The sequence below is a fragment of the Pangasianodon hypophthalmus genome, chromosome 12, assembly GCF_027358585.1.
Source record: "Pangasianodon hypophthalmus isolate fPanHyp1 chromosome 12, fPanHyp1.pri, whole genome shotgun sequence".
NCBI classification, from domain to species: Eukaryota; Metazoa; Chordata; class Actinopteri; order Siluriformes; family Pangasiidae; genus Pangasianodon; species Pangasianodon hypophthalmus.
Window position 1 is genome coordinate 9,112,146 of NC_069721.1, and position 18,771 is coordinate 9,130,916.

The window sequence follows — 18,771 nt, forward strand, 5'->3', positions numbered from 1 at the left end:
GAGCACCATTTGATTGATTCCCCAGCATTACAGTTTAATGAATACCACATCCAGTACAGAGTGTGCAGCTTCCTGCTCATCTAATGGCTTTATGCTCTATTTGAGTTGATAGAGATTCTTCTTTGATAAGCTCGGCCTTTAACAGTTGGGTTGAATTAAACAGATATGTTGAATTAACCAGACTAACATCCACATGGGATTTACGTGCATCATGGGTCGTGTTAAAGATCAGCAACATGACACGCAGTAGATGCTTTTTCAATATTTAGTATGAAGGCGTAGGGGTTAGAAGAGCTTCCTGAATTGTGTGATGGCAGCCATGACCTGCCTGTGGTTTATTTTGCTTTTGTAGCATTTTTATATCTTCATGAAAGAACTAAGACAAACAAGTTTAGAAACTAGCATAAGTTTAAGTCATAAAATATCACTAATCGCCTCCACATAGTAGCTTTAGCTGATGAATTGTCCTACCTTTCACCTCATAGTATACATCCAACACACACTAAGAGAAATGTCAGATTGAATTCTTTGTACATAGTTTGAATTGATTGGAGGCTGGTAGCCAGAAACCTCTTTGAAGTATTATCTCTTTTACAACTGCCAAACTGTTCTTTATAACATCTTTATAAGATAAGCCATTATATCATTTAAGCAGTGATTTGCCAAAACGATCAGCAAGATATGGCAAGGTAAAATTATGTCTTGATTGCCAGATAAATATGACAAAACCAGACCAATGACCATCTAAATGTAATGCAAAAATTAGTGCAAAATTCCAGAAACCTTCATAAACACTATACTAACCCCAGTATCATTACTACCATTTCCAAATACATTGTGATAAATACTCATAGTCCGCTTTATTGGAAAGAGTCATCCACTTGCTCATTCATGCAAGTCCAATCAGCCAACCATGTTACAGAAGCACATTGCACACAGCTATGTAGATACAGGTCAAGAACTTCAGTTAGTGTTCACATTAAACTTGTTTAAGCTGATAAGAAGGTTACGGTAACTCAAATAACCACTCTTTACAACCGTGGTGAGCAGAAAAGCACCCCAGAATGCACAACAATTTGAACCCTGAGGCGGATGGGCTACAACAGCAGAAGACCACACTGGGTTCCACTCGTGTCAGCCATGAACAGGAATCGGAGGCTACCCAAGGCTTACCCAAACTGGACAGTTGAAGATTGGAATGAAAGTTTTAATGAAACAGTATTAGGGTTGCATTAGGGTTAAAATGGTCGTATGCTATTACAGAAATTTGGTATACATATCGTAAATTAATAAATAAATAAATTTTGTGTTACACAGCTAGCACATTCATGCTGTAAAAGTCTACTATTTTAATTGCATTTGCATTTACTACAGGAAGCCCACCTCACTTCTGTTTGTTCACCTTTTCTCTTGCACTGCATTTTAATATTAATCACAGTTCAAATACATGTGTAATAACCCACGTATTTACTGCACATTAAAAAACATCAACTTTAGCCATTTGGCTTTGAAATCAATGATGTAATTAATGTAATGTATGTAAAAAAAAAAAAAAAACAAGCTGGAGACAAAATACCCTCAGCAGCACATCAAAAGTAGACAATATAACTTTTATATGATGTTAGAAGTGATATATAGTTATCAGGCTAGCCAATAACCTCAAATCTGGAATTCCACAGTGTGTGTGTGTGTGTGTGTGTGTGTGTGTGTGTGTGTGGAGGTGTTAAATGGTTAATTCTGCCATAATAAATTTCATGCCCAATAAAAAGTGACTGTCCCAGTCTCTATAAAGAAGAAATAAATAATCATATCCTAATTAAATATGATAACCAATAGCATACAGTGGAATCATTGCATGCCTGCAATTAATTTGAGGCAATAAATTTTGCAAAGCTGTAAAGGAGGATTTAATATATATATATATATATATATATATATATATATATATATATATATATAAAGTCAGCACTAAGCTAGCAACCTGGCAAATACTGTATGCTAATAACTCCATAGATTAGCAAAGTGAAGAACTTTTCAATGTTTTTTGATGTCTACTGAGCTGTCTGCTATTTTTGACTGTCTGGTCAAAGATTATCTTGCAGGACGTTGTTTAATCTTGAAACATGGGGCACAGGAAGGGTTCAGACACTGCACACACAACACTCACCTACAATTAGCACTGGTCTCCAAAATTCTCCTAAATGTTTTCCTCATGGCTATAGGTTATAGATGTTATAGATGTTATAGATGTTCTTTGCTATGCCTCAATTTCTGTACATGCGTCTAGAAATTAAAATGTCCATTAGGTTGCTTTACCATTGCTGTACTAAGTTTTAGTTTACAAGCTAAAAAGGCAATAAAAAATACGCCTACTGTATTTATAAACACCAAGAGCAATATCACTTGTAAATATCACATTCTAATATCTGAAATGAAAGAGCCGAGAGCTAAGAAAGTCTTCAGGATGGAGGGCTTTGTGGTTTCTCATAAAATGACAAGCTGCATTTTTTATATGACTGTTTATAGCTGCTATAATGTAAGTGTTAACAGGAACTAACTTGTTTTGGGATGTTGTAATAGGAAAAGAATCAAATTCCACTTCAACATCACACAACCCCATTGTTGATTATTTTCCTGGAACAGCATGCCCCACCGTGTTTTATTCCTTTTTATTTTATTCCACACTTTGCAAAAAAAAAATAAAAAAATAAAAAAATACAGGTGTATTTAATGAAATGAAGCTACATTTTAAATAAATTTATATTTTATTGTAATATATTTATTTTAAAAAAACTATAATACAATTTGTATTATGAACATATTTGAGATTTTAAACTTATATATTATATTATATTATATTATATTATATTATATTATATTATATTATATTATATTATATTTTTAGCTAAGTTTTGAATTATTTCAATTAAGTATATTAGTATGTGTAATATACTGTATACTATATTAGTAGTATAATAGTAGAAATACAATTATAAAAACAATATTTTACTAGGGCAGTGCTTTTTATATTTCTTCCACGTTTTCTAAGGCGGCGTGTATGTATATATGTTTAGGGAAAGGCTTTCTGAGTGAGGTCTGAAGGGAGGGGTAGAATAGTTCAGTTTGTTTTTAGCACTTATCTTGCTAACGCCTGCCAGAAATGCACAATGGAGCTACAAAGCATAAAACTTACAGATCACTAAAGCATCAGTTTAGCAATGCATTACTAGATGTCTCACCTGACCTCAGAAAAGAAATCCTGAGAAAGGTCTAATTAACAACACTCATATTAAGAAAAATGACACTTTAAGTACTTCCTATCACAGTTAATTTCATTGAGAAGACACACATCACCTTTGCATCATAAGAATTCATAAATACTTACATCATCAAACTGGTTCACTAGACATACCGTCCATTAGCCAGTCCAAACTATGTCATGACATACCAAATGCATTACATGCTGCGGGTATTTATAGCACTGATTTAAGTGTTCTGTTTATCAGGAGTGTTCTGTGATAGGGTTTCAGAGCTCATGTAAGAGAGAGCTTCAAATGAAGCATCAAGCCATTTTTCTTTCATTAAATCTAGACATTTTGGCTCAAAGTGGTGAAAAACTTCTTTGGCTGTTATATTGGGCTTAATTAATCAAAAACATGGCTTTGCCGCATAAAAAAGAGCCAGGCAGGTAAAATAAAGATGACATTCGCTCACTCTTTGGGGAGGAAATTGTAAAAAGGGTTATATTGTTCTTTTATTGAATAATAAAGTCCCCTATTGTTTGGAGAATGTGAGCTGGCAGTGAGATGAATTAGGATCTTGAGTAATAAACTGTGCAAGTGTTGCACCAAAAGCATGTGGTATTATCTGGGATGTCTCTTGATGTGGACCTGTTATGCATTAATGTTCTTTTTGTTTTCTTTAAACGAGTATGTTTTCCTACCTGGCTCACACTGCCGACTGTGTTCGGCGCATTCCTGTCGTCAACAGCGAGCCTCTAATCATAGCCAGGTGCTTTCGACTGAAATTAACATGTGGTTCTAACTTACCTCCTCTACACAATGACACATACCTGAGCTGCTAGTGAGAATAGCTTCAAATTAATTTGCCTTTCTTTTTATTTCTCAGAACATGCAAAAGGTTGGAAAAGGTCAGAATGCAAATGTTAAGTGATATCACTTGAAATGCTATCCTTTGGCTGAGGTGAGAAAAGTGAAAACAGTTGTTCCCACTGGTTCTAACGTCATCACTTATACCATGTTTGTTTTGTTTTTCTGTTCTCAAGGCACTTTTTTTCTTTTAAAAAGCTCTAAACTAGACTGAAATGGCACTATGATTACTCTTGCTTGATGAAAAATTTACATTCTGACCCTCTTAACCCTTTAAACTTCCACATTCCAGTTTGCAGCTCCAGACATCCACTGTCTCTCAGTAACTACATCCCTTTCCTATTAGGTTCAATGTAGCCACTGAATAATTCAGTAGTTAATAAATAATGTGTTTTGAGATTTAATCAATAATAAGCTGAGACTTTAAGATAGGGGTTCCCAAACATTTTTTTGGCAAACAACTCCAAATAGACATAATGAATTTTCTATGACTTCAGTCTTTGGCATTTTGGTTTCTCCTCCTTATTTACCATCATGCTTCTAATTCCATATTTAGTAAATGTTTCTGCGTATATTTTTCTGTTTGTTTTCTTGACTTCTGTTGTTCCACTGAGTCAGAGTCACTCAATGTTTTGAGGAACTAGAGAAATTAGAAGGATGGAGAAATGTGTCCATTTTTTTAATTGCTGAACTCCTACGCTAATGCAGCATGTCAGGATAGTTAAAACGATGAAAATGACACGTACACGCTTAATATAAATATGGCTTGTTTGAACGTGATCGCAATAACATTTCAAAATATTAGCTCACAAGATCAATCTTCATAGATAGAGTGATAGTCTTAAAAGTAATTTGTAAAATAAATGAATACAACGAAATTGTAGGCTTCTCTCATGACCATATTTGTAAATCAAATGGTCCCTCATGCGGTCATGACCCCTAGTTTGGGAAACCCTGCTTGGGAAACCCTACATTAGACGCATGTCTGTATTAAATAAATTACAAGGAAATGCATTTTGATCTACAGAAAAGTTACCTTAGCTGTTAACAATGTCTTTTCTAGATTTTTGTACAAAAACAAAACAATATTGTTTAGTAATTAATATATATATATATATATATATAAATATATATAAATATAAATATATATAATTTACATTCAAACCACCTGCCTAATATTGTGTAGGTCCCCCGTGTGCCACCAAAACAGCTCTGACCTGTCGAAGGTGTGCTGTGGTATCTGGCACCAAGACGTTAGCAGCAGATCCTTTAAGTCCTGTATGTTGTGAGGTGGGGCCTCCATGGATTGGACTTCTTTGTCCAGCACATCCCACATATACTTCAGATTGAGATCTGGGGAATTTGGAGGCCAAGCCAACACTGTCCCTGAACCATTCCTGAACATTTTTTTGCAGTGTGGCAGGGAGCATTATCCTGCTGAAATAGATCACTGCCCTTAGGGAATACTGTTGTCATGAAGGGGTGTACTTGGTCTGCAACAATATTTAGGTAGGTGGTGAATCCGCATGAATGCTAGGACCCAATGTTTCCCTGCAGAACATTTATGCAGAACATTAACTGGCTCTGCCAGCTTGCCTTCTTCCCATAGTGCATCCTGGTGCCATCTCTTCCCCAGGCAAGCGACACACACGCAGCCGGGTTTCCACATGATGTAAAGGAAAACATGATTCTTCAGACCAGGCAACCTTCTTCCATTGCTCCATGGTCCAGTTCTGTTGCTCACGTGGCCATTGTAGAAGCTTTTGGTGGTGGACAGAGGTCAGCATGGGCACTCTGACTGGTCTGCAGCTACGCAGCCCCATACGCAGCAAGCTGCAATGCACCGTGTCTTCTGACACCTTTCTATCATAGCCAGCATTAACTTTTCAGCAATTTTTCAGCATCAATAAGCCTTGGGCACCAATGACCCTATCGCCGGTTCACCGGTTGTCCTTCCTTGGACCACTTTTGGTAGGCACTAACCACTGCATACTGGGAACACCCCACAAGACCTGCTGTTTTGGAGATGCTCTGATCAAGTCATCTAGCCATCACAATGTGGCCCTTGTCAAAGTCAGTCAGATCCTTACGCTTGCCCATTTTTCCTGCTTCCAACACATCAACTACGAGATCATCTCAACATCAACGAGATAATCAGTGTTATTCACTTCACCTATCAATGGTTTTAATTTTAATGTTATGACTGATCGGTGTGTGTGTGTGTGTATATATATATATATATATATATATATATATATATATATATATATATATATATTTCTTTATTATTTAGAATTATCCAAATTAAATACCAATGAGGTAAATACAGTAACTGGATGCTGGAATTATGGTTAAAGGTTGAAATTACTTTTTGAAGTAGGACTGTTCAGCAGTTTCTTTTTTTTTCCCTGGATCAGGCCTGTATATTGTATTACTGTTTTCATTTCCAAGGGAAGGATTTCTCGCTTGGTAAAATTCAAGGACCAAATCTCTTGTATCCACAATACAACACCTGGAAAAAGAAAGCGTTCATTAATCTTTGCCGTTCTGAAATCTGCAGCTTTGAGTGCTTTACTCCTCGGGCACATGCATCCAAGCTCTGCTCCACGACATGACTGTGTTTCAGAAGAACTGTGTGGGCTGTTTTCAGGTCACTGTGGCCGAGTGCTTTCTTAATTGACTCTCTGTAAGCTTTGTTTAATATGCAGCCGTTAAATAGACCACTATAAATAGAGCACTGCATGTAATGAGCTCATGTTTTCACTCCTGAGAGTCTGCAGGATGTTTTATAGCCGACACTCCTTATCATCTGCTGTTGTGAGTGATGAATGAATTAAGATAGGCTATGTCTTTATAGTTTAATATGGATGTCACCAATATAAAGTAAATATTGTTCCTCAGACGGTTACAGTCACAGTGGTACAGGGATAGCTCAAAGTACGTGAAGTGAAGTAAGCTTGGTGCTCATCCAAATGTGCAATGAGTATAATATGTGTCATTTTATTTACCCTGTTTTATACTAATATACACTACCTGTCAAAATTTTAGACACACAAGATTACATGATTAAATATACAGTATAGGTTTCATCTTTGGTTGAAATTGGTTCTAAGACAAATATATAAATAGTGAAGTTAATGGCCATGTACAAATTTATTTCTGTATTAATTTATGTATTAAATTGTTAATAAAATTAAATTAAGTTGTTGTCCCAAGTAGTTTTCTTATTTATAACTAAGCAGAAGGAACCAAAATGTGCTTAGCCTGTTTGGAAACTTTTGGAACATTTTATTGCTCTTATACCAACGCACTTCGCCAACAATGACATCTTTACGCATTTTTTTATCTGCTTATAGTTACATTTAATGTTTTAGAATGTTTTTATATCACTTATGTTATAATACCTATAGAAAGCCATTCTCTTACCAGCCTTTTTCTCTCTCTCTCTTTTGAGTTAAAAAAAAGTAAAAAAATTAAAAAAAGCTTGTCATGTTATTGAGAAACCAGAAAGCACAAAGTCCTCTGTCCTGAAGACTTTCCTATGGCACAAATCTACTGACTTACACTGGAGACTCCTTCCATAAATGTTCAATAAACATCTCCTTCTAGAAAGCTTCACCTTATCAACAATTATATATTTGTTAAAATACATTATTATTAGGCTACATTATGTGGAGTGCCCCTGTAAATTAGTTGTCACTAGAAACAATAATGTGTTAGAACAAGTACAATAAAAGACCTGTGATTTGATTTATAGCCAGCACTATTGTCAGAGCTGCTGTTATAGAAAATTACTCAACAACTGCAGACCATTCAGATTCAAGAATTCAACAACACTATGGAAATAATGGGCAACAATAACAACTTAATGGTAAAGTCCAAATAGAGACAATTCAGCAGTATGACCTAATTTCAAGCCTAAGTTAATTAAGAGTTAAAGATATAGGCGTATTGAAGAAGACTGCACAACCTTATAGTGTAAAAGAAATTGCTTTTGTTTCTATTAGCTGTGAACCTATTTCAACTGTAAATTCCTAATAGGTGAACAGCTCCTTGGCCATGGAAATGAATATTTCGAAGCTGACCACGAAATCACCTATCAATGTTCAGTCAACTGAACATATGCCATATGTGCTGCAACAAAAGTAATGATGTCTTATTTATGCTTTTGAGCTCATAACTTTGTAATTTTAAATAACATTCTACTATAATACAGCCCAATATGAGACCAATTATGATGTTCCCAGGAGGCAACAGAAATGTGGCCTTCAACATTTTTCACTCACTTTTAAAATTCAGAGTTTGTTTTTTTTCCTCTTCATCTCATTTCATTCCCCAATGTTCTGGGCCATAAATACCTATTTATATTTACGGACATGAGGGTTAGGTACCAATAGCCTGAATACACAATCCATCAACTAATCCTCATTACCAGCTCCCTTCAAAGCTCAAATCAAATGTTGGATGTACATGTAAGTAATTTCATGGATGAACTGGAACTGCAGAACAACAGCAAGCATAATACATTACTGCACATTCCACCTGTTCCTTAATGAGAAAACCCTGGACCTGAGATTTTGTTTTGATTTTGTTCTGCAGATTGTATCAGCAGTGTGCTTTGGCAAAGTATTGCTACCTTTTTTTTTCATAGCTGATAAATGATGCGAGACTTTTTGGAGTAAACAAGGCAGTTTTGGACCATAAACTGAATTCAATGTAAGAGCCTGTGCATATATCAGGTATCAACTCCAAACATTTATAAATGTTATCATAAATGAGATCAAAAGAACCACACGAGGATTTTCACCCGTGGTTAAACAACGTCATTTGCCGGCTCAAATGCAAATGCAAAAAGATCCCGTCTTCCTAACAGTTCATTTAAATTTATACCAATGACTTTATCCCTCTGCTCAATTTCAACAGCTTGTATCACAGTTGCTCCATTCAGTCTCGTTATGTAGTTTTGTTTTTCCATAACCCAGGAGATCAAGTGATCCTTTTTTTGCCTGCCTCACTGAACAATTTCAAACACATGGGTGTAATCTCTCACCCACAGTCACCAAAAAAACCCCAGCACGGACTTCACACGAAAGAAGCCCAGAGCAGAATCTGCCTTTGCCAGGCTGTAAAGGGCTCTTATGGCAGGTGTTGGGCTGAATGGAAGAGCCAAAAATTGTTTTGTCAGAGCTTCCCTCTTAGCACTATTTCACTTTCACGATAGGATCAGGTAACAATTTCGTTTGCATGAAATGGCTATAAAACAAAGGGAAAAACTAAATATATTAGTTCCATGTGGAAGCCTTATCACTGTTAAAACATAAATATTCAAGATCTTTGAGGTCTGCTCGGCTGTATTGACTGCATGTTCATTGTTGAACATTGCTGCATAATGGAATGAATCAAATTCAATCATTTTCCAAAGCAGTGTTCACAATCTAACAAAGCACCACTGCCTCCAACCCTAAAAACCTCAAAATTCACTGACTATATGGCCAAATGTTTGTGGACACCTGACCATAACACCCATATCTATCATTTAACATCCCGTTCCAAAACCATGGGCATTAATATGGAGTTGGTACCTTGTTTGCTCTTATAATAACCTCCACTCTTCTGGGAAGGCTTTCCACTAGATTTTCTAATGTGACTATTGGGATTTGTGCTATAAGAGCATTTTAGAAGGAAGGTTCAAACTTGTCAAATCATGTCTTCATGGACCTCGCTTTGTGCACAGGGGCATTGTCATCCTGGAACAGGTTGGACTCCTTGGTTCCAGTAAAGGGAAATTGTAATGCTACAGCATACAAAGACATTCTGTACAATCGTGTGCTTCCAAAATTTATGGCAATTGTTTAGGGAAGACCCACATATTGGTGTGATGGTCAGGTGTCCATAAACTTTTTTCCAAGTTTCTACATCAGATGGAAACCATATATTAATGCTTGATGTTCTTATCCTTAGCAACGAAAGTGCCCTCATTATATTGTATGTTCTGATTATTAAATTGGAAATGGACAGAATGATGCAGACGCCCTTGAGAAGCCGGGAATCTTTTCCCCACTTTGGTTTACAGTGGCTTGACAACACGTTATCCCACTGACGATGGAGCTAACAAAAGTAAGCTCTGCTGGACAGAAATCCATTTTAAAAAAACTGTAACACATCTGAAGACAGGGGCACTTAGTTCTGATCTGAAACACATGTTCGCTGTGCAGTGAACTGAATCAGAATCTAAACAGAATTTAAATCAGATGAACGGTCTTAAGATGTATGAGATTAAAATAAGTCTAAAATATGTCAGTGGCAGGTGCCTATGTTGCAGCAAAATAAGGCTGTTCTTCTGTGGCCTGCTGAAATGTCATACAAACACAGGCATGAATGAATGAGAGCATCCGAGGCCTCTGTTGTGTGAATGATGCCATCATGTGGACTCTTTAAACACATCAGGCCACCAACACATTTCACGCCACATTTAGTGTATCGCTTCTACATCACAACAAACAGTAATTTACTTAGATTCAGTAGGTTGTGGTATGCATGGATTGTCGCAGTCTAACCCCGTTGAGGTCACTTGTAACACAGTGCTGTTAAATTCTCGATTCTGATTAGTCAGAAGGTGTTGATTAACTTTCTATAACAGCAGCTCTGATAATAGTTCTGTCTGTAAGGCAAATCAAGATTTGTTTTAATGCACTCATTCTAATACATTATTGCTTCTATGGTAACAACTTTTATGGTGGATACTTGACTTAAACAGAGTAAAACCATGTGTAACTGTCGATGTGGTGAAGTTTTCTGTGAGGAGACATTTATTTAGAAGTTTTGGAAGGAGTCTCCAGTGTCAGTGCTTTCTGACAGTCAGAGGTGAAGCTGTTCCTTTAAGTTTTCCGACACAGGAACGTCTTCAGGATGAAGGAGCTTTGTGGTTTCTGAGTAACATGACAAGCTGCATTTTTTGTTTTATTAGCGGCTGGTGGGAGGATGACTGTTCATTAGCTGTTATAATCTAAGTAACAGGAACCCAGTTTTAAGCAGATGTTCACATCACAGGCTTATAAGGATGGTCATAAGTTCCTGGCCCAAGACCAAGAGCTAAGGACTGATATCATCAGGGTAATGCATGACCACAAACAAGTCAAAAGAGATGCAAGAAATGAAGGGCTTCAAATCAAAACACTGTCCTTGTTTTGGTGAGTATGTAAGACACTGCCTTCATGAAATAAGTCCCATTGTACCGAAATAGTTACAAAGGCAGATATTCTTTAGCGGGACCAGTTATAATGTCTTATACTTACATACTTTCATTCTTTACCACCGTATAATACCATTCCAGAGTGAACTTGTGTTCTTAGGCCAGCATGATGAGGGCCAAACCACTTTACTCCACAATACGAGAAAAGAAGTTCCTTCAATTACCAGACAGTTTACATAACATTAACCAGTGAGACTGTGACTGCAAGGGCCTTATCTTCAATTTACGTTGAGGCTTTAGAGTTTTGGCAACAGCACAAAACTACATGGTCAAAGTCTTGAGCTATTAGGCTCATTTACAGAGATAAAAATAATACTAACCAAAAAAAAAACCTTGAATGAAAAGAACATTGAAGCTTGTATTCATTCTTCTCCCTGGTTCCTTTTACCCAAGCACCACACATGACATCATGGAAAACTGAGGCGGCTCTTAAAGTGAAGTGGGAAACGCTGTATTTCTCTCACCGTTAGGTTGAGAGTTGAGAGATCCATCATTCTAAAAATACAGTTTGCATCGCTGGATTCCACAAATACTTTCAGCCCCCAAAAACCTTGTGATTTGAGTGGCATTTAGGCGGGTGTGATTAGACTCTAAAGTCAAGAAGCGGCACAGACTGAGACTTTAGCATGGATTACTCATCAGATGGTTCTAATAAAATGTTAAAAGAGTTTTTTTTTTTTTTTTTTTAAATCTGGCCTAGGGAGTAACTTGGCAAACAACATGTTGCATACTCACCTATTTACCTGGTATGTATGTTTGCAAATGTAAATGCTTTTTCTTTAAAAAAAAAAAAAAAAAAAATTTATAGTTTAAGATGCTTTAGAAAATCATTCACTGAATTTTAATCAACTGAATAAAAAGTAAAGCTCACAGTTATGTCTCCTGGGACCACTACTATAGTTGGACTTGTGAAGGAAAACAATAATTTCCTGTATTCACTCTTACACATGTAAATACAGCTTTAATAAGCTACTAGTCTTCTGAAGTAAACTATTAAAGCAACTCTAAGTGATGTTAGAAGTTCTTGCTAACTCCCACCAGACTTCCACCAAAAGAATCCAATCCCTTCCTTCTATTCAAAGCTATTCATCCAAACTTCACTCCAAAACTCTTCGCTAAATCCCATCCCTAAAGACATGCTTGCACACAATGAACTGGTAAGAAAAGATGAAAAACAGCAGCAGTGCGTTTGTTCCATGCAAGTAGTTAGACACATAATTCCAGATCAAGAACTTTAGCAATCCTCTACACTGATTGTACAATCAATTCAGTATGCAACTGCTTGGTTTGAAAAGTCTGCAATTATATGGTGTATTTGTAGCTACAGCCAAGCAAGCCAAATTTAAGTGTTGTTTAGATACTGATGAAGCTACCTAGTTATGGAGCTAACATAACTACAGTAGGCCTTGCTGAAGTACAACAGCACAGCCACTATATCATGTACATTAAACCATTTAATACATACACTCTCAGAAATAAAGGTACCAAACAAGACGTTTCCTTGTTGCTGGGATGGTACAGCTTTTGTACCTTTAGTATATACCTTTATACCTTTAAAAATATTTTAAGGTGCATAATTGAATCTTAAGGATAACTGATGTACCTTTAAAATTTTGCTCTAATTGCTAATTAAAGGTACACCACATGTACCTTCCCAGGTACAACATACATTACTAAAGGTACAAAAGATGTACCCTTGATAGTACCACCCCAGCAACAAGGAAAAGTACCCCTTATTTCTGGAATTTTAGACAATTATCTATCAGTAGAAGCACTTTCAGAGAGCTAAAATAAATTTGTAGTTACCTTTTTTCAGAGATGAACAGAGTAACATGTTCATAAACAAACTGCTTTTAATGGATTAAAATTTCTTTGACTCTACCAAAACCGCACAGCTTATGTGTGATTGCAGGTTATTTCCAGCATCATTCTTTCTTATTGTTAAATGCTAGTTGGATTAGCATTTTTTCAATCTTTTTCAATGTTGGGAGATACTAGCACCTCTACTCACCGTTGTTGTTTTGAGGTTGGGCTGATGCTTTTGACGAGACCTGTCTGTTGGTGTTGCCCACGTTTCTTGAGCCCTTTTCAGCACTGGTGTTGGTATTCACCATGTTCTTGGACCCTCGTTCAGCACTAGAGTTCTGGTTCACTGTGTTCCTCGAGCCCTTCTCAGTGTTAGTGTTACAGTTGCCCATGTACCTGGAACCCCGTTGAGCACTGCTGTTTGACTTGCCCATGGTCCTAGAGCTCTGATTGGTGCTGTTGTTGGGGTTGCGCATGTTCCTGGAGCCCTGTTCCACACTGGTGTTGCAGTTGGCAATGTTCCTGGAGCCGCTCTCAGTATTGGTACTGGGGTTTCCCATGTTCCTGGAGCCCGGCTCAGTGCTGGTACGGCTCTGTCCGAGTCTCTGCTCAGTGCTCTTCACTGCATTCATTGTCTCAGTCGCACTCCTCTTCCCTTCAGATCACCCACAGTTTGTCCCCCTGCCAAAACACACTTGTCAGGATACACCAGCCATGTTTAGCATAGTTCCAATGGCAGCAGTGTGTCATTTTACATTTGCTTGATGACAGCATGACGGCAAACCAAGCGTAATATATTTACACTGAATAAACATTCAATCGATGTCAGATTACGGCTAAAACCCAGTTCTTGGTCTTTAAGCTATACATTGACCTTCATTTCCAACCACATTGGAGAATATGGCTCAGCTATAGGGGAGCTCTATTTATTAAAATCCACTTAAGCCAGAAGACATTCAGCAGCAACTAGATTGGCTCTGTTTATTTATGAAGCATAAGCTCACTTAAAGTCCACAAATGTATCTGCCTACTAGTGTACCAGCCAACTTATTAATTTACAGAATTTACAGAGTACAGACCTTGCTAAGGCCTCCTCTTCTGGATAACACTATGCACACACACGCTCAGAATTCAGTAGCTTTGAGAGCCCCCTCAATGTGTCCCAGTGAAAAACGAGGCCTCCGCTCTCTCTTCCCCAAGCCAAGACCTCTGCATGTATAGTACATCATCTACAGAAACAAACCGCACGGGGCACTACAAACATATATCTCTGTTTTCTTTAATAAGCTATGTTTTGGAAGCCACTTACATGACTGAAAAACATTAATTCACCCCCAAAATGTCATGGCTTGTAAAAATATTCATGTTATCAAAGCCTTGCTTCGAATTTATGGCACATTTGGGAAGCTAAGTAATCTTGCTAATGTAGTAGATGCAGATTCTGATGAATAATGGAAGTATTAGACTCCAGTATTAGAGTATGCCATTTCAATAAAAGCATACAATCACAAAACAGCAGACTTCCACCTTCCAGTATGTTTTACAAGTAAAGTAGAATACATTACATTTTTTTCTGAGGATATTACTACAATTTAAAATGAACAACAACAATGAATATCACATCTGAATAAATGCACTTATACTAGGATCCAACTCTAGGCCTTGGAGTTATGTTCTATCTGATAATAGTGTGATTCTTAAGAACCTCCATAAGGTCAAGGCAAATACTTTAAAACTTTTTAAAGCGATACTTGGTGTAAAAACTCACATTTGTCACACAAAAAGACAGATATAAGAACGTTATAAGTTCAAAGTCTCAAAATAACTATTCCTAATTCAAGTTGCTGACAAGCTTACCATTACCGAATTACCCACGGATCACAGACAATTAATGAAACGTGCAGTAAAAATGCAGTGAACTAATTTCTCACCACAGAAAGCCACTGCCTCTATAGAAACAAACAGATTCAGATCGGATGACGAACCTCGTCTTTTTGTTTCTTGAGCGAGTCTTTAATGAGGTCTTAACTGATGGGCAGGACTTTAAAAAAACCCTTTCTCAGATGAATCCTGGCAATTTATATTCCAGTGACAAGTTAGGACTCTGGATTTGTTGACTGAGCGTGCCAGATGTATGCCAAAGCATAGAATATGTAGGAGGATCAGTGGCCAAGAGACGATGCCATTCAGATTACTGCAGCAAGAGAAGCATCTTCAAAGTCTGAGATAACATCTTCAGCTATGTGATATGCACTCATGCTCATAATTTGAGAGTTAGGATGGAATGGTTCAGTGGAATTCATGAGTATCGGTTAAGCTTATTACAGTACCCATAATGTCATCACTGTAAATTCTGCATACCATCATTCGAGAAAGCGCAGATCTTAACGTCTAACTTGTGGGATCTACGAGGTAGTATTATAAAAAGGGCAACTGATTTAATCACACTTCAACTTTCCAGGGTGGTCTATTCCAGAGCAGAATAGTAAAAAGTAATTAGGTTTACAACAAAGCCGCTCCAAACGGCCGTTGTCAGCAGGAGGCCGCTTTCATTGATAAATTATTTTGGGGCAGCCTCATGTGCCGTGTTTTCTTTCCTTCTGTCAGTTTTAATCATCTTCCCTTTCTCTCACTTTGCACATTTTTTTTCCTCTTGCTGACCACCAATTGAGTTGAACCATGGCCAAATTTATGGGAGGTTTTCACTGCTTTCCTTATTTATGTTGGGGTTATTCCAGGACTTCCAGGATGACTTTAACAAGGAATTAACACTGGGAACTTTTCACCAATTATTATATAACAATCTTGAACTGCCATACAGTAACAGCATTTTAAATGGTTATAGCTACTATGAAAAAATTCCTCATGCCATGTCTTAAACATAAAGAACATTTCACTCGAATTTAAAACAAGCCTAGTTCAAAATAGCGCATTTTATATGTAAAGGAAAATGTCCCAGGAAACAAAGGAACAGGTTGAACTGAGCTTGATGTCAGGTGATAATCAAACGGAATGTAAACGTAAAATTTTGCTGGGTGACGTCTTTAACAAATGAGGTGCAAATGCACTAATCAGAAGTTTTATGAGCAGCAGAGGTGAAATGTGAAAGCACGGCTGTGATGGTTTGTGTGATAAGTTCCAAACTTCATGCATCAGAAGTGACTGTGTTTTAGCATCTACCTCACAGTAAATAGACCCCCGCATGACAAAAAGGTGCCGGCACTAAAAAACAGCACACATCACAGGACAAGCTGTTATTAAATGACATTTTTTAAAAATAGGATTTGGCAAGATTTAGAGCTTTTGCCATTCTATAATAAACAATAGCATGGCTATATTGAAAATATTTACTTAATTCTCTAAAGTGACTTATGGCAACATTGGCTACTAAACAGAATGTCATGAGTGTTATGGCGTCAGGTGCCATAGACTGTATAAATATTCCCTGTACACTTGTTTATAGGAAAACCCCATCTGGTTTTGGCTAGCAGAGGCAGACATACCGGTGACCCCAGGTTTTTCTAATGGAAAATATAACACAAGTGTTTGCTAAGCTGGGGCTAAGCTGAGAGAACTACAGCAGTCAACTGTCAAGTGACAGACAAGACAACATTGTAAAAGACTACAGGCTCCAGATTCAAAGGTCAGAAGGTTTTTTTTCTTGCCTAGTAAATAGCATGTTAACGTCTGAAACATCAGACGTTAACATCTGGAAAAAAAATACCTGCAGCTTTTTTTTTTGTTTTGTTTTATTGTTTCTTTTTAACTATTGTTCTCTGCATGGCTGAGCTGGACATTACCTGATTTCCATGGCTGAATCCATGATTGGTATGCTATTTAACAAAAAAACCTTTATTTTTTCGTCTTTCAACACTGAATCTACGAATACATATATGCAAACTTTCAAAACCCATCTCAGGCACCACTGCCTCATTTTACTGCTAACAGGCTGCATTTTGATCTTAAATGAGTAACAGGGCTGAGGTTTTTTTTTTTTTTTTTTTTTTTTTTAGGATAGAATTAGCAAATTGTGGATAAGTAACATTCATGCTAATGTTCTGAGGATTTACATTTCTAATAGGATGGACATGTCAGTCAGGGTCACATTATCATTGGAGATGAAGAAAAAAAGAGAGAATGTACTTTTCTTCTTCTCATGATCTTCAGGAAATTTGGATGATGTGACTTCCTGTTGAACAGGTAACTTGTGGAATCTTATATTTCATAGGGGTAAATGTGTTCAGGTAACAGGGTTGAGTGACTGTGAATGTGAATTTTCCATCATCTGTAATGGATGGCTCATGGAGAATATTTCAAACTTGTTATATCCAATGGATACAGTATACATTAATGGATTTATACATTAATGCAAAATAAGAAGTATTTTATTGATTTGTTTTTCAGTGTTAAATGTAGGTATAGTAAGCAAAATGCTAGATTAATTATTATGCACATGTAATAATAATAATAATAATAATAATGCATTTTATTATTATTATTATTATTATTATTATTATTATTATTATTATTATGCACATAATAACATGCACATATGTTGAAGGACACATTACCTATGTTTAAAATCTCTCTTACCTTTATTCTACATGCATATTTGTAAATGTCATCTAAGTGGGACACACATGGCACCCCAATCATGGAATCACCCATTTGACTGACAGATTCATTAGAATTAAATCCTACCAGATGCTCCGTTTTCAGAATTGGCAATACCACTGGTATTCCAAACCATATCATCTCATTAATTTACCATACTATGCAATCTGTCATACTTCTAACCACACACATACACCAGGCCTACATTTAGTGAAGTGATGCAGAAATGCCATTAATGTGGTTGTGTTTAAATGAGGCTTTTTGTGCCATTTACCTTATTTATGACTAATATGATTTAGTCTGTGAAGCTTCTGGCAGCCATGTATGATGAATGCAGATAGATTAAAGCTATGACTTGTGGAAGATTAGCTATGTAAACTGATGTCTAAGAGTTGGTTGGTTAAACATCCAAACAAATGCAAAAAAGGGGCGGGGGGAGTTCATGTTCATGAATTTGTTTAATAACTTTTGACTATCGTTTGATTTGGGACTTGCAGCGTTTTGTTTAATCAGACTTTCAAAGTTTGAGCGTGGACTGAAAAAGCATAAGGCAAGCTTCATTTCATGACATTCTAAACCCCAACCAAACTAAACCAAACCCTCATGAGGCTCATGAAATTGATCAGTCAGCAGTGCAAGCACCCATTTACAAAAAAATTAGGTAATTATATCAAACAATACAGTTTACATTATTATGCTTTAAAATTTCCTTTCCTTTTTCATAAGAAATTAAATAAATTCATAACCAGTTGCACTGAGAACACACCCTGATTTACCAACTAAGTTTAGGTTTAATATTTTGTGAACCCTGGTGTCTCTACTCTAATCAGGAACTACACCAAGTCAAACCATCCATATTTCCTTTCCAAGTGTACTGACCCAACTGTAAGTATAATAAATTGCTAAACATTCGAGCTTTCTTCTGTGGTTGACGTCATATGGACATTATAATATTCTTTAGCCAACACACATTTAAAAACACAGCTGAAC

At 36.7% G+C, this 18,771-nt stretch overlaps 1 protein-coding gene across 10 annotated transcripts in view; it reads right to left on the reverse strand.

The window, feature by feature from the left end:
• Positions 1-18,771, reverse strand: part of myocd (myocardin) — a 90,332-nt gene that overhangs the window by 25,680 nt on the left and 45,881 nt on the right. For all 10 annotated transcript variants that reach the window (XM_026915297.3, XM_026915295.3, XM_026915296.3 and 7 more), the window contains one exon: positions 13,373-13,848. In XM_026915297.3, the coding sequence (XP_026771098.1) occupies positions 13,373-13,799 (427 nt within the window). In that variant the 5' untranslated portion in view covers positions 13,800-13,848. The remainder of the gene's footprint in view (positions 1-13,372; positions 13,849-18,771) is intronic.